This window comes from Anomaloglossus baeobatrachus, chromosome 5 (genome assembly GCF_048569485.1).
Source record: "Anomaloglossus baeobatrachus isolate aAnoBae1 chromosome 5, aAnoBae1.hap1, whole genome shotgun sequence".
Classification (NCBI taxonomy): domain Eukaryota; kingdom Metazoa; phylum Chordata; class Amphibia; order Anura; family Aromobatidae; genus Anomaloglossus; species Anomaloglossus baeobatrachus.
This window is the reverse complement of record NC_134357.1, coordinates 492,120,899-492,140,940: the sequence shown is the minus strand read 5'-3', so window position 1 is coordinate 492,140,940 and position 20,042 is coordinate 492,120,899. Positions and strand designations below refer to the sequence as shown.

General features: G+C 54.6%; 1 protein-coding gene across 1 annotated transcript in view; it reads left to right on the top strand.

Annotated features, from left to right (window-relative positions):
* LOC142311900 (cytochrome P450 2G1-like) overlaps positions 1-20,042 on the top strand; it is a 204,365-nt gene that overhangs the window by 158,936 nt on the left and 25,387 nt on the right. Inside the window, exon 8 of the mRNA XM_075350742.1 lies at positions 15,995-16,171. Within this exon, the coding sequence (XP_075206857.1) occupies positions 15,995-16,171 (177 nt within the window). The remainder of the gene's footprint in view (positions 1-15,994; positions 16,172-20,042) is intronic.

Here is a 20,042-nt window from a genome sequence, read left to right as displayed (position 1 = left end):
ACTGGCACGGGGGCGGTACATCCTTTTATGTTCCCAGTGCCATACAGTGGCCCAATCCAGCACCGGGATCTACCAGGGTAATTTACCCCAGTTGATTGCCTAAGGCTTGTTCTGTAGTTTACACAAAAAAATGGTAGTCAAGCAGACTGCTTTCTTGAAGGAATAATGGAGGATATGTATATCCTATCATGGCAGAGCAGAAGCCATCACTCCACAAAAAGCAATGCAATCCAGGGGGAATAGCATAAATTGTGGGGAACTTGTCCATTCATTGGTATTATCAGCTCCCACATGTTCAAGAGTATTACCTGGGCACACATGAACAAGAAGGTGAAGAGGTCAGAAAGCAGATTACAGGGAGAAGGAGAATATCTTGAGCCTTGCTGGTCAGTTTGTTTTTCCCGCAAGTAAAGGTGATGTTGCTTCATGTGCTGACTCAAAGCTGTACTGCCTAGTCAATTTGTGCCAGAGACTCCACAAAATATTTTTGCAATAGTTTGGTCCTCTGGCAACGTGAAACATAATACCCACACCATAGATGACTGCACATGGGATTCTCAACCACCAAGACCCCACACCATAAATGCCTGCACATGGGATTCTCAACCACCATGACCCCACACCATAGATGCCTGCACATGGGATTCTCAACCACCATAACTGCCACCAGACCTTCCAGCTGCTGTTGAGACTCCTCCAACAACAGTAGTCATTATTTGTTGCATCAACTACACCCGATCTGACAGGAAAAAAAAAAACGATATGCCTCTGTGACGCCCTGGGCAAGCCAGGGGTCACAGGTCACAACATCACATGCACCCCACATTCCCGGCAGGTACATCTAAGCTAACCTAAAATCCTTGTTGCCTTCCTCCAGGGGCTGATGTCGACACCAGGGGGTGGGCCAGGCGGTTGGCTCTGCCCACCGAGGAGTTTACAGCCCTAGAGGCGGGAGAACCAGGCAGAACAGAGTCAAGCTAGGGAAGTGAAGTGTGGAGGAGCTTGAGTGATGAGTTTAGGAGGAGGAAGTAGAAGGAGTAAAGAGTGAGAGTAGAGACAGTGGAAAGTGACAGTTGTAAAGCATGAAGTTGGTCCGGGTGGGTGCCCCGGACAGTGACAGCAAGGTCAGCAGACGGCGATGATAGTCTGCAAGGGGACTGCTCGGAGGTTGCTGGAAGGACCGCGGACGGGTGGTGACCCGGCGGTACCGGAGCAGTATACGAAGAACAGTCAGCGTCCCCTCCTCCGCCCGCGACTTGCGTCACGAACAGGATCTTACCGCTCTGCCGTTGGGTAAAGGTGCGCCTTGTGACCGCCGGAGGTATCTGGCCGGAAAAATTCAGAAGTCGCCATCTTTGGCGCGAAAAGTTCCCGCTCGAGCGTCTTCTCGACTAGTAGAGGCACGAAGGCCAAAACCCCGCCCCGAGAGAGGAGGGGCCGGAAAGAAGCTAAGGGGGACGGAAACAAGATGTCTGCGCCCGACGGAGCCGCTGGAGGAGCGGTGGTCGCAGCCGCAGTGGCACCCGTGGATGGGAATGGGCCTGCCCAGGTCCCGGCCGCGCTGGCGGGAGGTGCCGCGGCCCACGCGCTCGCTCAGGTGATGCCGTTCTCCTTGCCCTATGCGCCCGGAGCTACCTGACTACCGCAGTATGACGGGAAACCTGATGCTTTACAGGTCTTCCGGAAAAAGCTTAACCCGTTGCTAGACCTGTACCCCCTGACCGATAAGCAATGTGCGGCGGTAGTGCTGGGCCAGTTAACCGGTGCGGCTGAGCAGGAGGCGGAGACCTGGGCCGAGGGGGACCGGCTCTCTGTAGCCACCATCTTTGAGAAGCTACAGACTGCCTTTGAGACCCGGACTGAAGCTGAGCTGAGGATGCAGTTTTACCAGTGCCGGCAACGGGCTGTGGATAGCATTCGGGACTATGCTTTACGTCTGCAAACCGCCCTCCGCACGCTAAAGCGGGTGAATTCTATCAATGAGGCGGACAGCAACAAGATGCTAGTAGAGCAATTTGTGCAGGGGATGAGATCCCCTGAGGATCGCAAGCAACTCCGGCTCTGGGCCCTAGAACACCCTGATGTGGACTTTGCTGTGTTAAAGGAACGGGCCATTAAAGCACTACAGCCCCCAGCTTCAGAAATCTTGGAGCCAGCCCCGTGGCCCATTGAGACTGCCCCCGTTGTGGTGGCCCCTGCCCTACCAACCTCTCCAACACCTACCGCCCCAAGCAGCACGATGGAGGAACTGGCAGCCCAGGTCCGTCGCATGGACGGAGACCTCACCAAGATTCTTGCTGCACTCCAACCTTTGACCAGATCTCAGCCTTCAGCACAGATACAGCTTGCCGACAGCCCTGAGGATGTCCCCTGTATGCAGCGGAGAAGTGCTAACAACCCGCGGAGCAGACCTCCAACCTGCTACAAGTGCCGTAAGCCTGGACATTACTTCCAACAGTGCCCGTTAAACGAGCAACCCCTGGGGCCTCGGGCCAATCCTCAGGAGTATAACCCCGTGGCCCCCCAGACTGGCGGGACCGGTATATCGGGGCCCGGCCCATCATCCCCGTGGCTGTGGACAGCATACCAGTGATGGCTCTCTTGGACACTGGATCACAGGTAACCACCATACCATACACATTGTACCAGCGGTATTGGGGGATAGACGAGCTGGCACCCCCAGATACTAGTATAACGCTAATTGCTGCTAATGGACTCCCATTGACCCAAGTGGGGTATAAACAGGTGGCTATGACAGTGGGGCAAGCTGAACTGCAACACCAGGGTATGATTGTGATCATGAATGAACCCAGTGATCATAACCCGAAGATAGTGCTGGGAACCAATGTGATGGAGCACTGTATGGGTGATGTGTTGGCCCTACTGCAACAGCTGGCCGCCACGGTGGCGGGGAGCCGACAGAGAGCTGTGCAGCGTGAGATCCGAGCCTTGATGTACCGCCAGCATGTAAACTCAACAGGAGGAGAGATTGGTGGAGTGAGAGTGATGGATGTTGCTCCGTTGATTGTGCCCCCTAGGAGTGAGATGATGATTTGGTGTAGGGCAGCAGTAGGGCCTCAGGGGCGTGACTACCCTGCCATGATGGAGCCCATACCCTCCGAGCACTGGCCCACTGTAATGGCCGCCCGAGGGGTGGTAGACGTAAAGAAGGGGAGAGTGCCCGTGAGGGTGCTGAACTGTGGGAAGGAAGAAGTCAGGCTTCCCCGGTATGCCACCATTGCCAAGCTGCTCACCCTGGATCCCCACACCATCCACAAAGCCATTCCCTCAGTCTCCCCACCTACTACCAGCACTTCCCCGCCTCAGGGGGAGGTAAATGAGTGACACCAACAGCTACACGTGGGCACTGATGATACCCCTACACATCACAAAGCAGGGGTATACAGGGTGGTGCGGGAGTATGAACAGGTTTTCAGCAAACATCCACTAGACTTTGGGCAGATTAAAGGGGTCCAACACCACATCCCCACCGGTGAACACCCCCCTATCAAGGAGAGGTACAGGCCTATTCCCCCTGCACATTACCAGTGTGCCAAAGATATGTTGAGGAATATGAAGGAGGCAGGGGTTATTCGGGACAGTTGTAGTCCCTGGGCCGCTCCGTTGGTACTGGTCAAGAAGAAGGATGGTACCATGCGGATGTGTGTGGACTACCGGAAGATCAATCAGATAACACATAAAGATGCCTACCCTCTGCCCCGTATTGAAGAGTCTTTGGCCGCACTGAGAACCGCAAATTACTTCTCTACCCTTGACTTCACCAGTGGGTACTGGCAAGTGGCAGTGGCCCCGGACGACCGGGAGAAAACTGCCTTCACCACCCCAATGGGGCTCTGTGAATTCAATAGTATGCCGTTTGGGCTGTGCAATGCCCCTGGAACCTTCCAACGGCTGATGGAGTGCTGTCTTGGACATCTGAACTTCGAGACCGTCCTGTTATACCTGGATGATGTGATTGTGTACTCTCAGACGTATGAAGCCCATCTGGAGCACCTAGCCGAGGTGTTCGCGTCCCTTGCCAAATACGGGATGAAGTTGAAGCCCTCCAAGTGCCACCTGCTGAAACCCAGAGTGCAGTACCTGGGGCATGTGGTGAGTGCGGAAGGTGTTGCCCCCGACCCTGAGAAGATCACTGCCATCCAGGACTGGCCAAGACCAACCACCGTGAGGGAAGTAAGGCAGTTTTTGGGTCTAGTGGGGTACTACCGGCGCTTCATCAAGGGGTACACGAAGATGGCTGCTCCCATGCAAGACCTCCTCGTGGGACAAACCAAAGGTGGTAGACCCATCGGAGCCCCACTGGTGTGGGAGGACAGGCATGAGGAATCCTTCCATCAGCTGAAAGCGGCCTTGACTGGAGAAGAGGTCCTAGCGTACCCTGACTACGGCTGCCCATTCATCCTCTACACAGACGCCAGCAATGTGGGTTTGGGGGCAGTCCTGTCCCAGGTCCAGGAAGGAAAGGAGAAGGTGATTGCCTATGCTAGTCGAAAACTCCGGCCGACTGAAAGGAACCCTGAGAACTACAGCTCCTTCAAGCTCGAACTCCTGGCACTGGTGTGGGCTATCACCGAGCGGTTCCGCCACTACTTGGCCGCAGCAAAATTCACCGCTTTCACGGATAACAATCCGTTGACTCACCTGGACACGGCCAAGCTGGGCGCGTTGGAGCAGCGGTGGGTGGCCAGACTAGCCAACTATGACTTCACCATCACATACAGGGCCGGTCGTGTCAACATTAATGCTGATGCCCTCTCTCGGATGCCCCACTTTTCAGAAGGTGGGTGCGAGGATGATGACCTCGAGGAGATCGAGTTGCCTGCATTCCACCGGCCACCAACTGAGAAGGTACATGTCCACCAACAACGGGTGAACCTGGATCCGCTGCCCAGTCAGGAGTGGCAGGAAGCTCAAAATCAGGCGCCCGCTGTCCGCCTAGTCAAGACCCTGGTGGAGCGAGGCGCTGCTGGGATGGACCCTGCCGCCCCAGCTGAAGCCCAACGCTTGTGGAAGGAATGGACCCAGCTGTGTCTACATCAGGGGAGGTTGTACCGTGAGCTGATCAACCCGAAGACCCATGAGAAAATCCGCCAGTTGGTTATTCCCCAAGCTGATGTACCCACTGTTTTGCAGGCGTACCATGATGGTGCCGGCCACTTCGGGTGGAAGAAGCAGGAGATGCTGTTGAGGGAGCGGTTCTATTGGAGTGGGATGCGGGAGTCTGTGGAGGCCTGGTGTCGAGAGTGCGGTCCTTGTACGTTGAGGAGGAAGGATGAAGCCAGCCAGAAGGCTCCCCTACGCCCGATCGTTACACACCAACCGCTGGAGCTGGTCGCCTTGGACCATGTAAAGCTCACCCCCAGCCGAAGTGGGTACACTTACGCTCTGACCATAGTAGATCATTACTCCCGGTTCATGGTGGTTGTCCCGGTCAAGGACTTAACCGGCCGTACCGCCGCTAGAGCGTTCCAAGCTTACTTCTGTCGACCCCATGGATACCCTGAGAAGGTGCTTACCGACCAAGGTCCAGCCTTTGAGGCGGAGGTGTTCCATGAGTTCTGTCAGCTGTACGGCTGCAAGAAGATCCGGACCACACCTTACCATGCCCAGACCAACGGTATGTGTGAGAAGATGAACCATCTGGTCCTTGGCCTCCTCAAAATGTTGCCGTTGGAAGAGCGGAACCTGTGGCCGGAGTAGCTGCCTGACTTGGTCGATATGTACAACAATATCCCGTCTAGCTCAACGAAGTGCACCCCAGCGTATCTGATGAGGGATCGGCCTGGCCGACTGCCGGTGGACCTGGAAATGGGACTGGAAGCCCCAGAGACACTCCCCTCAACGGCTGAATGAGACACCCGGCGGAGGGTGCAGTACCGACAGATTCAGGAGTATGTGGAGAAGAACCTAAGTCGGAGTCGAGAACAACAGGAGCAGCGCTTCAATCAGAAAGCGTCTGCGGGCCCTTTCCAGCCTGGAGATGTGGTGTTAAAGCGGAAGAGGAAAACCCACAAGCTGGATGATCAATGGGAACAAATCCCGTACGTCATCCAACCCACAGGATGGGAAGATGGAAAGGCCTACCAGATCAGTCGTGACCAAGGTGGCACCTTGGCCACGGTTTCCCGGGACCATCTGAAAAGGTGCCCACCAGCATTGAGGGCGATGGCTGAAGTACCAGTTCCTCCACCAGCAGAGAAGGCAAAAGAGGTGATCCACACTGTGATGGGTGACTTCCCAGCAGACTGGCCTACACAGAACGGCGCGGTGATTCTTCCAGTGATACTGTTCCCACAACCTGTGGATGAAGAAGTGGTGGAAGCGGTCAACCGTGAGCCAGAACCAGTGCCAGTGCCCAGGGATGAACCTGTGCCCAGCTCCCCTATGCCTCCGCCTGCCCCACACGATAGCCGGGAGGAGGAACCGATTGTTCCCTCTGCCCCACTGCCTAGCCCCACTGACACCGGACCCCGGAGGTCCACCCGTCCCAACCTAGGTAGGCCCCCACTTAGGTACAGGGAAACCGTTCTTTAAAAGGTGGAGGGGAAAGAAAACAGGTGTGTTTTAAGTGTGTGTGTTTGAAAGTTCTGCTGATAATAATAAGCAAAATGAAACCGTGAAGTTCACCTGATTGTCTAACCGTGATTGGAAACCGGCCGTTGCCGGCACTGTTGTCCCCGTGGGGACCGTTTGAAAAGAGTTTGCATGAGGAACTGCTCATGGACAAGCCCGTGAACTTGCAGGGCAACCACAGACGCTAGTGGCTTGTAAATAAGTTGTGTTACCGTTACCATTTCCGCATTTACCGCCTCCGGAGAGGCAGGTTGGAGGGAGGGCCCACAGCAGAGCAGGCTGGGGCCCAGCCACCACAGGAACCGGTGACTACCCTCTGGAGGGGAAGGACAGATCCCGTTCGGGTGACTTGTGCTGGACTGGGGTCAAGGGGTGCTGCCTGGGTTTTAGGGGCAGCATCAGGGCCAGGTTGCTTGGGTGGGAGAGAGCGGAAACCGTAACCGTAAACTGTTTGCAACGTTTAAGAAATGTGCCTCCCGATGTGGGATGATATCATACTTTGTATATAAGTTACCGTTTTTTTTCATATCTTTTTCAGAAAAACAAAAAGGAAAATAAAACCGGTGTTGGACGGGCAGCCCGAGGACGGTCTGCGTTTTGCTAAGGGGGAATGTGACGCCCTGGGCAAGCCAGGGGTCACAGGTCACAACATCACATGCACCCCACATTCCCGGCAGGTACAGTTAGGTCCAGAAATATTTGGACAGTGACACAATTTTCGCGAGTTGGGCTCTGCATGCCACCACATTGGATTTGAAATGAAACCTCTACAACAGAATTCAAGTGCAGATTGTAACGTTTAATTTGAAGGTTTGAACAAAAATATCTGATAGAAATTGTAGGAATTGTACACATTTCTTTACAAACACTCCACATTTTAGGAGGTCAAAAGTAATTGGACAAATAAACCAAACCCAAACAAAATATTTTTATTTTCAATATTTTGTTGCGAATCCTTTGGAGGCAATCACTGCCTTAAGTCTGGAACCCATGGACATCACCAAACGCTGGGTTTCCTCCTTCTTAATGCTTTGCCAGGCCTTTACAGCCGCAGCCTTCAGGTCTTGCTTGTTTGTGGGTCTTTCCGTCTTAAGTCTGGATTTGAGCAAGTGAAATGCATGCTCAATTGGGTTAAGATCTGGTGATTGACTTGGCCATTGCAGAATGTACCATTTTTTTGCACTCATGAACTCCTGGGTAGCTTTGGCTGTATGCTTGGGCTCATTGTCCATCTGTACTATGAAGCGCCGTCCGATCAACTTTGCGGCATTTGGCTGAATCTGGGCTGTAAGTATATCATGGTACACTTCAGAATTCATCCGGCTACTCTTGTCTGCTGTTATGTCATCAATAAACACAAGTGACCCAGTGCCATTGAAAGCCATGCATGCCCATGCCATCACGTTGCCTCCACCATGTTTTACAGAGGATGTGGTGTGCCTTGGATAATGTGCCGTTCCCTTTCTTCTCCAAACTTTTTTCTTCCCATCATTCTGGTACAGGTTGATCTTTGTCTCATCTGTCCATAGAATACTTTTCCAGAACTGAGCTGGCTTCATGAGGTGTTTTTCAGCAAATTTTACTCTGGCCTGTCTATTTTTGGAATTGATGAATGGTTTGCATCTAGATATGAACCCTTTGTATTTACTTGCATGGAGTCCTCTCTTTACTGTTGACTTAGAGACAGATACACCTACTTCACTGAGAGTGTTCTGGACTTCAGTTGATGTTGTGAACGGGTTCTTCTTCACCAAAGAAAGTATGCGGCGATCATCCACCACTGTTGTCATCCGTGGACGCCCAGGCCTTTTTGAGTTCCCAAGCTCACCAGTCAATTCCTTTTTTCTCAGAATGTACCCGACTGTTGATTTTGCTACTCCAAGCATGTCTGCTATCTCTCTGATGGATTTTTTCTTTTTTTTCAGCCTTAGGATGTTCTGCTTCACCTCAATTGAGAGTTCCTTAGACCGCATGTTGTCTGGTCACAGCAACAGCTTCCAAATGCAAAACCACACACCTGTAATCAACCCCAGACCTTTTAACTACTTCATTGATTACAGGTTAACGAGGGAGACGCCTTCAGAGTTAATTGCAGCCCTTAGAGTCCATTGTCCAATTACTTTTGGTCCCTTTAAAAAGAGGAGGCTATGCATTACAGAGCTATGATTCCTAAACCCTTTCTCCGATTTGGATGTGAAAACTCTCATATTGCAGCTGGGAGTGTGCACTTTCAGCCCATATTATATATATAATTGTATTTCTGAACATGTTTTTGTAAACAGCTAAAATAACAAAACTTGTGTCACTGTCCAAATATTTCTGGACCTAACTGTACATCTAAGCTAACCTAAAATCCTTGTTGCCTTCCTCCAGGGGCTGATGTCCACACCAGGGGGTGGGCCAGGCGGTTGGCTCCGCCCACCGAGGAGTTCACAGCCCTGGAGGCGGGAAGAACCAGGCAGATCAGTTTAGGAGGTGGGGGAGTAAACAAGTAGTCAAGTGAAAGTAGAAGGAAGTGAAGTGGTAGAGGAGCAAAGGAGAAAACTGGAGAAAAGGAGTAAAAGTGACAGTAAGAAAGCCTGAAGCTGGTCCGGGTGTGTGCCCCGGACTGAGACAGCAAGGTCAGCAGTCGGCGGTGACTGTCTGGAGGGGTGATTGTTCGGAGGTTCCTGGAAGGACCGCGGACGGGTGGTGACCCGGCGGTCTGGAGCAGTGTACAAAGGACAGTCAGCACTAGGGCAGGGGCCTCTCGGACCCCGGCAAGGCTAGGAGTCGCCATAATTTGCCAAATCCGTCAGTGAAGGGGACGGCTGTCTCCCAACAACCAAGTCCCGATTGAAGGCAACAGCCCAACCATTAAAACAGAGACACCGCCACCGCCAGGGCACCAGTTTCTGAGGGCCAGCGCCTGCCTTGCCTTCCTCCATGGGCTGATGTCCACACCAGGGGGTGGGCCAGGCGGTTGGCTCCGCCCACCGAGGAGTTCACAGCCCTAGAGGCGGGAGAACCAGGCAGAACAGAGTCAAGCTAGGGAAGTGAAGTGTGGAGGAGCTTGAGAGATGAGTTTAGGAGGAGGAAGTAGAAGGAGTAAAGAGTGAGAGTAGAGACAGTGGAAAGTGACAGTTGTAAAGCCTGAAGTTGGTCCGGGTGTGTGCCCCGGACAGTGACAGCAAGGTCAGCAGACGGCGGTGATAGTCTGCAAGGGGACTGCTCGGAGGTTGCTGGAAGGACCGCGGACGGGTGGTGACCCGGCGGTACCGGAGCAGTATACGAAGAACAGTCAGCACCAGGGCAGGGGCCTTTCAGATCCCGGCAAGGCTAGGAGTCGCCATAATTTGCCAAATCCATCAGTGAAGGGGACGTCTGTCTCCTAACAACCAAGTCCCGATTGAAGGCAACAGTCCGACCGATGAGGGGAGACACCGCCACTGCCAAGGCACCAGTTTCCCAGGGCCAGCGCCTGCGGGCAAGAGTAGAGCTCCTTCGGCCCAGCTTGAAGCCGAGGAGTGGGTAACCGGTGGGAACCCATTGCTACCAAAGAGACTTTCATAGGTGCAGGGAAGAGACCGTCACCGCTAACTGCAGGGAACATCAGCACCGTGAACCGTCCGAGGGACCCGTCCAACGAGCCGTTTGTTTACCGAGAACTGTGTCGTGTTTACTGGCTGAGTGAGTACCTCCGTGCCGTGCGGCACAGCGCTGCCCCTGCGCCCCTGCACCTCCACAGGCCCCATCCCCGCCTGTCCACCATTCCAATTCCATCACTGGGCCCCGGGATCACCAACCCCTACCCACGGAGGGGCAAAGCAACAACTGGCTGCTCCATACCATCACTCCCGGGATCCCCAGCCAGAGCAGCGGTGGTGTCCACATAATCACCACAACTGTGGGTGGCGTCACGGACAATAAACTATCCCAAAACCCAAACCCCTTTCACTCAAGGGCGAGGAGCGCCGCTCGAGTCCCCGGGATCCGGCCCATCGCTCGAGCCACCGAGCAGCGGCAGGCCGCAGCAGCCGTGACAGCCGGACCCGAGCAGCAGGGGGAGAGCGCGGCGTCCCCTCCTCCGCCCGCGACACCTCCAGAGAATCTTTTGGCTGAATGTCAACTCTGCTCTTTATGGTCAACACCATTTTGAGCTGGTTCCAAGGTCTTGTCCACTAAACAATCATAATCATCCTCATAATCAACATCTCTAACTTGACTGACAGTTGATTGAGTCTGTAAAATGCCAATGTCGCGGGCGGAGGAGGGGACGCTGCGCTCTCCCACTGCTCGGGTCCGGCTGCTGCTGCGGCCTGCTGCTGCTCGGTGGCTCGAGCGATGGGCCGGATCCCGGGGACTCGAGCGGCGCTCCTCGCCCGTGAGTGAAAGGGGTTTGGTTTTTGGGATAGTTTATTGTCCGTGACGCCACCCACGGTTGTGGTGAGGTTGTGACACCACCGCTGCTCTGGACGGGGATCCCGGGAGTGATGGTATGGAGCAGCTAGATGTTAGTTCTCCCCTCCGTGGGTAGGGGGGGTTGGTTGTCCCGGGGCCCGGTGAGGTAGGTGGATGGGTAGCAGGCGGGTTATGGGGCCTGTGGAGGTGCAGGGACGCAGGGGCAGCGCTGTGCCGCACGGCACGGAGGTACTCACTCAGCCAAAGGATGATGACACAGTTCACGGTAAACAAACGGCTGGTTGGACGGGTCCCTCGGACGGCTACGGTGCTGATGTTCCCTGCAGTTAGCGGTGACGGTCACTTCCCTGCACCTAGTACGGTTCTTTGGTAGCGATGGGTTCCCACTGGTAACCCACTCCCCAGCTTGGATATGAGCCGGAGGAGCCCCTCTCTTGCCCGCAGGCGCTGGCCCTGAGAAACTGGTGCCCTGGCGGTGGTGGTGTCTCTCCTTAATGGTCGGACTGTTGCCTTCAATCGGGACTTGGTTGTTGGGAGACCCAGAGGTCCCCTTCACTGACGGATTTGGCAAATTCACGGCGACTCCTAGCCTTGCCGGGATCCGAAAGGCCCCTGCCACTGGTGCTGGCTTCTCTTCGTATACCGCTCCGGTACCGCCGGGCCACCACCCGTCCACGGTCCTTTCGGCAACCTCCGAGTAGCCTCTCCTGCAGACGGTCACCGCCGTCTGCCAACCTTGCTGTCTCAGTCCGGGGCACACACCCGGACCAACTTCAGGCTTTCAAACTGTCACTTTTCCTCTACTCTTTACTCCTTTCTCTTGCTCCTCTACCACTTCACTGTTTACTCCTTCAAACTCCAACTCTATCTTGACTCCTCCACTCCCTAAACTCATCTCTCCTCTCATTTCCTCCTCCAAACTCTAACTGCCTGGTTTTTCCCGCCTCCAGGGCTGTGAACTCCTCGGTGGGCGGAGCCAACCGCCTGGCCCACCCCCCTGGTGTGAACATCAGCCCCTGGAGGAAGGCAACAAGGATTTGCGTTCTGACCTTGGTGTTCCTGCAGGGAATGTGGGGTGTGTGTGGTGTTGTGACCTGTGACCCCTGGCTTGCCCAGGGCGTCACACCAAGATTCCTTGTTTCCTTGCCTCCCACCACCTTGATTTCTGCCTCTAGATTTTGCCTGGCTCTGAATGCCACTACCACTGTCAGGGCACCTACAACTATCACCTTTCCAAGCTGAAATAGCCAGCAACACAAAAAAGGCATTTGAGTAGTGTCCTCCGGCCTCATGTCATGCGAGTGCTACTTATCTGTCAGACTCATCACACAAGTACCAAGACTGGCTTCCTTGTCTAATGGCCTCATTCCTTTGCAGAAGTCTTGTCTAGTTTTCTCAGGTAACCCAGTGAACTTCTCTGACGACATTTACCTAGTAGTGATGGGTAAACCCAGACTGTAAAAGTTTGGATCCAAGAGGGATACTTAGTATCCGTGCAGTGACTCCAGGCTTGGAGTTCTCCGGGAGCTATCCGGATCTGGTCATCCAGATAATTAAAAAAATGTATTAAAAAAGAAATTGGGAATAAAGCAGGCACGTTATACTTATCAGTCTCTGCACAGCTGTAATACTACTTCCAAAACCGCTCATTATCCCTTCTACATGTGCACTAGTCCCCCTGTCCACCGGCAGTCGTAACATCTGTGATTGGTTGCAGTCAGACCACGCACCTAACCTGTGTGACCGCATGTCTGACTGCTTGGAATTCCCACACATTGTCTGTATGTATAGTGGTGTAAAGATAAATAATAAAAATGGCATAGGGTCCCCCATAGTATGAAACTCAGCACATATAAAGCTGCAGCCCCCAGCCATGTGCATATCTTGGCTGTGTCTCAAAAAATGAGGGACTCCATGAGGCATTTTTAATTATTTTAAATAAATCATTTAAAAAAACAGCGCATGGTGTGTCCCCCACCCCCCTCCCCCAATTTCAATACTGCTGAATGAGTTAAGGACCCTTTGTATGCTGGATGAGAATTATCCTAGCCTTCAGCTGCAGCATACTCTTTACCTTCTCTATATCTACCCACTTCTGGCTTCACTCAGTGCTGGATATAGATATTAAAAGGAGCTAGTCTCTCTATAGTGGAGGAATAGCCTTTTGATATTCTAAGTTTTTTGTGCTCAATTTCACAACTTTTCATAGAAGAAGGTGGCATGTTGGCCCTGATTCATCAAGACTGGCACTGTTTACACCAGTCTTGATGGGGGTGTGTTTTGGAGTACGATGCACCTGATTCATTAAGAAGCACATGCATCTCAATGATTTAGGAGCATCTGATAAGTGCTGTGCCTCCAGGAACTGGAATCAGATTTCTGACATAAGGAACGCCACAGCTTTTTATGAATAAGACTAGAAGGTGGCCCAATTCTACGCATCGGGTATTCTAGAATTTATGTATTGTGTAGTTCATGTATGATTTTTGTTATATATATATATATATATATATATATATATATATATAGAGAGAGATGTTGTTGTGTGTAGTTACCAAGTGTTTGTGTAGGCGCTGTACATGTTCTGGGTGTGACGGGGGGTGAGAGCGGTGTTGCGTGTGTTGCGTTGTTTGTGGAGCGCTGTGTGTCTGTAGCGTTGTGTGTGTGTTGCGCGGTTTGTGTGTGTGTGTGGTGTGTTTTGGGGGGAGGTATGTTTTGTGCAATGTGTGTGTTGTGCGGTATGTGCATATATTTGTGTGTGCCGCGGTGTTTGTGTGTTGGGTGTTGTGTGTGTGCAGCGTTGTCTGTGTGTGTGGGTGTCTGTGTAGGGCAGTTGTTTGTGGTTCCCAGGGTGTGTGTGTGTGTGTGTGTGTGTGTGTGTGTGTGTGGTGTGTTGTGCAGTGCGCGCGCGCGCGTGTGTGTGTGCATCAGCCTCTCTTCTCTCAGCCTACCTCTCCCAGCCTCCCTCCTCCCAGCCTCCCTCAGCATCAGCCTCCCTCTCCCAGCCTCCCTAAGCATCAGCCTCCACCAGCATCAGCCTCTCTCCTTCCAGCCTCCCCCAGCATCAGCCTCCGCCAGCATCAGCCTCTCTCCTTCTAGCCTCCTCCAGCATCAGCCTCCCTCTCCCAGCCTTCCCCAGGATCAGCGTCTCTCCTCCCAGCCTCCGTCCTCCCAGCCTTCCCCAGCATCAGCTTTCCCCTCACAGCCTCCCTCAGCATCAGCCTTCCCCAGCATCAGCCTCTCTCCTCCCAGCCTCAGCCTCTCTCCTTCCAGCCTCCCCCAGCATCAGCCTCTCTCCTTCCAGCCTCCCTCAGCATCAGCCTCCTCTTCCCAGCCTCCCTCAGCATCAGCTTTCCCCTCCCAGCCTCCCTCAGCATCAGCCTTCCCCAGCCTCAGCCTCTCTCCTTCCAGCCTCCCTCAGCATCAGCCTTCCGCTCCCAGTCTCCCCCAGCATCAGCCTCCCCAAGCATCAGCCTCCCCCAGCATCAGCCTCTCTCCTTCCAGCCTCCCTCAGCATCAGCCTCCCGTTCCCAGCCTTCCCCAGGATCAGCCTCTCTCCTCCCAGCCTCCTTCCTCCCAGCCTCCCTCAGCATCAGCCTTCCCCTCCCAGTCTCCCCCAGCATCAGCCTCCCCAAGCATCAGCCTCCACCAGCATTAGCCTCTCTCCTTCCAGCCTCCCCCAGCATCAGCCTCCCCAAGCATCAGCCTCCACCAGCATCAGCCTCCCTTGTCCCAGCCTCCCCCTCCCCCTCCCAGCCTCCCCCAGCATCAGCCTCTCTCCTCCCAGCCTTCCCCATGATCAGCCTCTCTGCTCCCAGCCTCCTCCAGCACGCCGTGCTCCTCTGCCGACACTCACACACCCGATCGCATCCACTCACACACACCCGATCGCATCCACTCACACACACCTGATCGCATCCACTCACACACACCCGATCGCATCCACTCACACACACCCGATCGCATCCACTCACACACACCCGATCGCATCCACTCACACACACCCGATCGCATCCACTCACACACACCCGATCGCATCCACTCACACACACCCGATCGCATCCACTCACACACACAGACACTGACGATATCGCACATACGCGCTGATACTCACAACATCCGTAGATATCACATGCCTCTGGCCATGTGATCCTCCGTCAGGTCCTGGAAGATCACAACAGCACAGTATCGAGGCCGAGAAGCAAGCGATATCGCCGGATGCTGTGAGTGTGTGGATGCGATGTGAGGTGTGTGTGAGGTGTGTGTGAGGTGTGTGAGTGTGAGAGTGAGTGTGATCTGATGTGTGTGTATGTTTGTGTGTGTGCTGTTATGTGTGTGCGTGTGGATCTTCTGCCGCAGCAGGACCTTGCTGCGCTTGTAACCATGCGAGCATGGTTACCAACGTATCCACACCACTCCCGTGCGAGCGGGGGCCGGGGGGGGGTGGAGGTGGGGGGGGGAGTACAGTACTCACCTCCGTGACAGCCGTGTCAGTTCGGGGAATGCGCGGGGGGAGGGAGGGGGCGGGGCCAGAGCTAGCGTGCATTGCGTGAGGGGGGCGGGGCGTGGCGTGGCCGAATTGCCAATGCCTGCAGGGTGCCGGGGCGAGAGGCCAATCTGTGGGGGGGGCGGAGCCTGGGAGAGCGGCTGGCCAATCCGTGTGGGGGCGCAGCCTGGGCGAGCGGCCAATCGGTGTGGGGGGGCGGGGCCATGGCGAGCCCAGCGGCCAATCAGCTTTGTGTCACCGTAAGGACACAATTTTGGAGCAAGACAGACAGACAGACAGACAGAATAAGGCAATTATATATATAGATGAGTTGGGGCGTCAAGTCCCCGCCACGCACCCATCAAATTGCCACTAATTTTGGCAATAAAACACTAAAAAGCGCAAAATATTCATGCATCTCTGCATTTAGAAACCATTTTGACACTTTTTTTTTATTAATGGGGTCATTGTCTTTGAAACCTGCATAAAATCTTTCACTTCTCCATTCAACAGGCATATTCTGCATTTGAGAGGATAATGAAGCATCTACCTGGCAGACATCAAACAATATTTCAAGAATGTGAAGTGATGATGTCATTTATCAAGGAGGAAGTAGAATCTCACAGGAAGACACTGAATCCAGATTCACCACGAGATTTAATTGATTGCTTCCTCATTAGGGCAAATAAGGTAATTAAATATGTGAAATTACAAGCATTTACTTTCCACCCATTAGGATTGTTAGTTATCCCGTCCATCCTCTTCAGTAAAATTGCTCCAGCCATGACAATTATTGGAAGAGTTAGACTGTGTCCACACTTGCATCAATGCTGCATCCATAATGGGGTAACTACACTTATTTTTTTGTTTAGGTCTCGAAGATCCCAATGGTGCCTAATGCATTCCATTAACCTAAAACTAGTTATGGTGTGGTTCCCTCCTGTCACCCTTAATTTAACAACAAGAATAGAGCTGCATGTTGCACATTTCTTTGTTAAATGTTGATAGATGGAGGTTTCAAATGGAGCTTAAAAAGGCATACAGTGCCTACAAGTAGTATTCAACCCCCTGCAGATTTAGCAGGTTTACACATTCGGAATTAACTTGGCATTGTGACATTTGGACTGTAGATCAGCCTGGAAGTGTGAAATGCACTGCAGCAAAAAAGAAAGGAAGAGCCCGGACTGCTGCCCCGAAGGGGCTCAAGGGAGGGCTACATGACTAGGAGGGATGCCAGGCCATAGGGTTAATAAGGGGTTAATGGAGAAGTCAGTTTGGGCGCGAAATCTGGGGGTGGTGCTAAGGGTCAGCCAGGATCAGGGGTCAGTGTGATTGGTCAGGGGGTGGTGCTATAGGGGGTCGTATATAGGGCAGGTCAGAGGGGGGTGGGCCATTCCTACCTGGACAGTGACTGTAATCGTTGTGTCTGGATCCTGAAGATGGAAGACTTCATGGCACAGATGAAGAGGATGGCGGAGCAGCGTGGACAGCGGTGGATGGACGAACAGCTGCAGCGATGCGACGGCGCGGAAGATGGGACCCCCCCTGCCTCCGAAGCGGCAGCGAAGAACGCGGCCTCCGGAGCGCCTCAGCCCTGAGATGACGCCGAGGAGCTGGCAGCGGAGACGGAGCCCAAGTGGACGTGCGGCGGTGGATCCGGGAGCCGGGACGTCGCGAGGCCCCGGCCGGAAGTCGGGCCGCGGGCACCAAGGCAGCGGGGCGGTGAGCGACATGGCCGGCCTCCCCTCCTCTTCCGGTTCGCGGCGCACTGTGGTGACGCGCGCGTCGCGGCCGCGTGACCCGGCGCGGTCACCTGACCCAGCGCGGTCACGCGACCCGCTGCGCTCGCCTGGCCCGGCGTTCCCTTGTGATCCGGCGGGCTCACCTGACCCGGCGCGCTCACCTGACCCGCCGCGGTCGCGTGGGTCGGCGCGGTCACGTGGGTCGGCGCAGTCACGTGGGTCGGCGCGGTCACGTGGGTCGGCGCGGTCACGTGGGTCGGCGCGGTCACCTGACCTGGCGCAGTCACCTGACCTGGCGCGGTCACGTGACCCCTCGTACTCACCCGGCCCGGCGCGTCCTCGCGATCCGGCAGGCTTGCCTGACCCGGCGTGGTCACCTGACCCGCCACGGTCGCGTGGGCCGGCGCGGTCGCGTGGGTCGGCGGGGTTGCGTGGACCGGCGGGGTCGCATGTGCCAGCGGGGTCACGGGGGCCAGCTGGGTTGCGTGGGCCAGTGGGATCGCAGGGCACGGATGAGGCCGCAGTGGCAGCGGCAGCACAGGCCAGGAACCGAGCGGGGCCTATGCAGGAGCATAGGGTCCCAGTGCCGGCGGGGGATTCCGTACGGAGACGGCCCGGATCAGCGGGGCCCGGCCTTTTGTCACAGAGGATGGACAGCGACGGGACGGCGTCGGGGTCCGCTGGAGCGCGCGGGGATGCCGGACGGCATGCCCCAGGCGGAGATTAATGGAGGCGCCAGCGTCTGGATCGTCGCGGACGGCGCGGAGGATGTGTGGTGCTGCGGGCGGACGGGGTCTAAGGTCGAGTCTGCCGGACGGCGGGCTCCCTGGGCCTGGGTCCAGTGAGGAGGATGATGCCATCTTGGAGGAGGACGTCGCGGAGGACGACACTAGGGACCATATCGTGGATGTCGGCGAAATGGCTGGAGTGCGACGCGGAGGACATGTGACGGCTGTTTCGGGATCTTCTCGGAGTCAGCCTGGTAAGACCACAGTTTTTCCTATTTCTCGTGCACCTGGTTTGGCTATGGATGGTGTGTCTGGCGATATGGATGGCGTGCAGGGCGTGAATGTGGTGGGTGGTACGGGTGGTTTGCTTGGTGGCCCGAGTGGTGGGCAGGTCATGAATGCGGTGCCGGGTGACGGCAGTGTGGCATCCGAGTTGTTGAGGTTGGTCAGGGGTTTGTTTGCCCCTGTGGGGGGCCCTAGCATGGTGTGGCAGGGTGCGACGGGGCAGGATGTTGTGACTCCTGCGGCTGGAGGGGTTGCCGGTGGCAATGTGGTTGGTGAGCCGGTGGTGGCGGCTCCCGCGGCCGCAGCTGCGGCTCCCGCTGCCGCAGCTGCGGCTGCAGTGGATATTGTTCGCTTAGATGAAAAGGCGAGAGGGGAAGTGTATGTCTGCTTTGATGGGCCGTTGGGGGCGCATCTGAAGCAGGAGACCAGGGAAAAAATATGGAAGGATGAATATGTTGAAATATTCTCATTGCTTCCGTTGGAAAAGTTTAATCTGGATCGGGTTAAACCGGACGAGAGCAAAAAGGACGAGGAAGAACGGCGGCGTTATCGCCTTATTCCTCGCACTTTTCAGAATTGGTTGCAGGCCTTTGTGATACTGGCCAGTGTGGTGGGGGAAAAGGCTCCGGATAACTGTTCGGCGCTTTTTTGCTATCTGGATTCCATTTGTGAAGCGTATAGGACCTACGGGGGGACTGCTTGGCTACGGTATGACGAGCAGTTTCGCCAGAGGAAAGCGGTCAGACCCAGTTTACGGTGGGACCACAAAGAAATCAGTCTATGGATGCGACTGATGGCTGCGCCGAAGTCGGCATCGCAGTCCTTTCCAGGGGGTACCGGTGGGGGATCATTTGGCACCCCGCCGGGGCCCAAAAAGGGCGTTTGCTGGCAGTTCAATGAAAAGGAATGCCGATTTGGTTCCTCCTGCCGATTCAAGCACGAGTGTTCGGGCTGTGGTGGCGCCCACAGTTATCTCAAGTGCTTCCGGAAGGGAAAAGGGAAGGCCGCAGAGTCTTCGTCAAAAAGGGAGGACCCCGGTGAGGGTAGATCGGATGGCGCCGTTTCTAAGTAGATACCCGGATCGGGTGGCGGCGGAATTGTTGAGTGAAGGTTTTAGTTTTGGTTTCAAGATACCGTCAGTTGTTAAGACGGGAGAGATTCGTTTAAAAAATTTACAGTCGACTCGCCTACATGGTGAGATTGTTGCAGATAAGTTACAGAAGGAGGTGGAACTAGGACGGATGGCGGGGCCTTTTGATGCCCCTCCATTGCCTGACTTGGTGGTGTCCCCGTTGGGGTTGGTCCCAAAAAAGGAACCTAACAAGTTTCGGCTCATCCACCATTTGTCCTATCCTACTGGCAGGTCGGTGAACGACGGTATTGATCCTGAGCTGGTTTCAGTATCGTATGTTCGTTTTGATAAGGCGGTGGAATGGTTAAGGAAGTTGGGTTGGGGTTCGCTTTTGGCGAAAACGGATATAGAAGCTGCCTTCCGCCTGTTGCCGGTGCACCCGGACAGTTTTCACCTGTTGGGGTGTTGGTGGGAGGACAAGTTTTATGTAGATTGTTGTTTGCCTATGGGCTGTTCAATTTCATGTTCCTATTTTGAGAAGTTTAGTTGTTTTTTGGAATGGGTAATTAAGGAGGAGGCGGGCCTAGATTCAGTGTTGCATTACTTGGACGACTTTTTGTGCATGGGACCTGCTGGGTCCTCGCAGTGTTCCCTTTTGCTTCGGACAGTGGAGCAGGTTGCTCGCCGCTTTGGCGTTCCGTTGGCGCCTGAAAAAACGGAGGGTCCGGTTACTG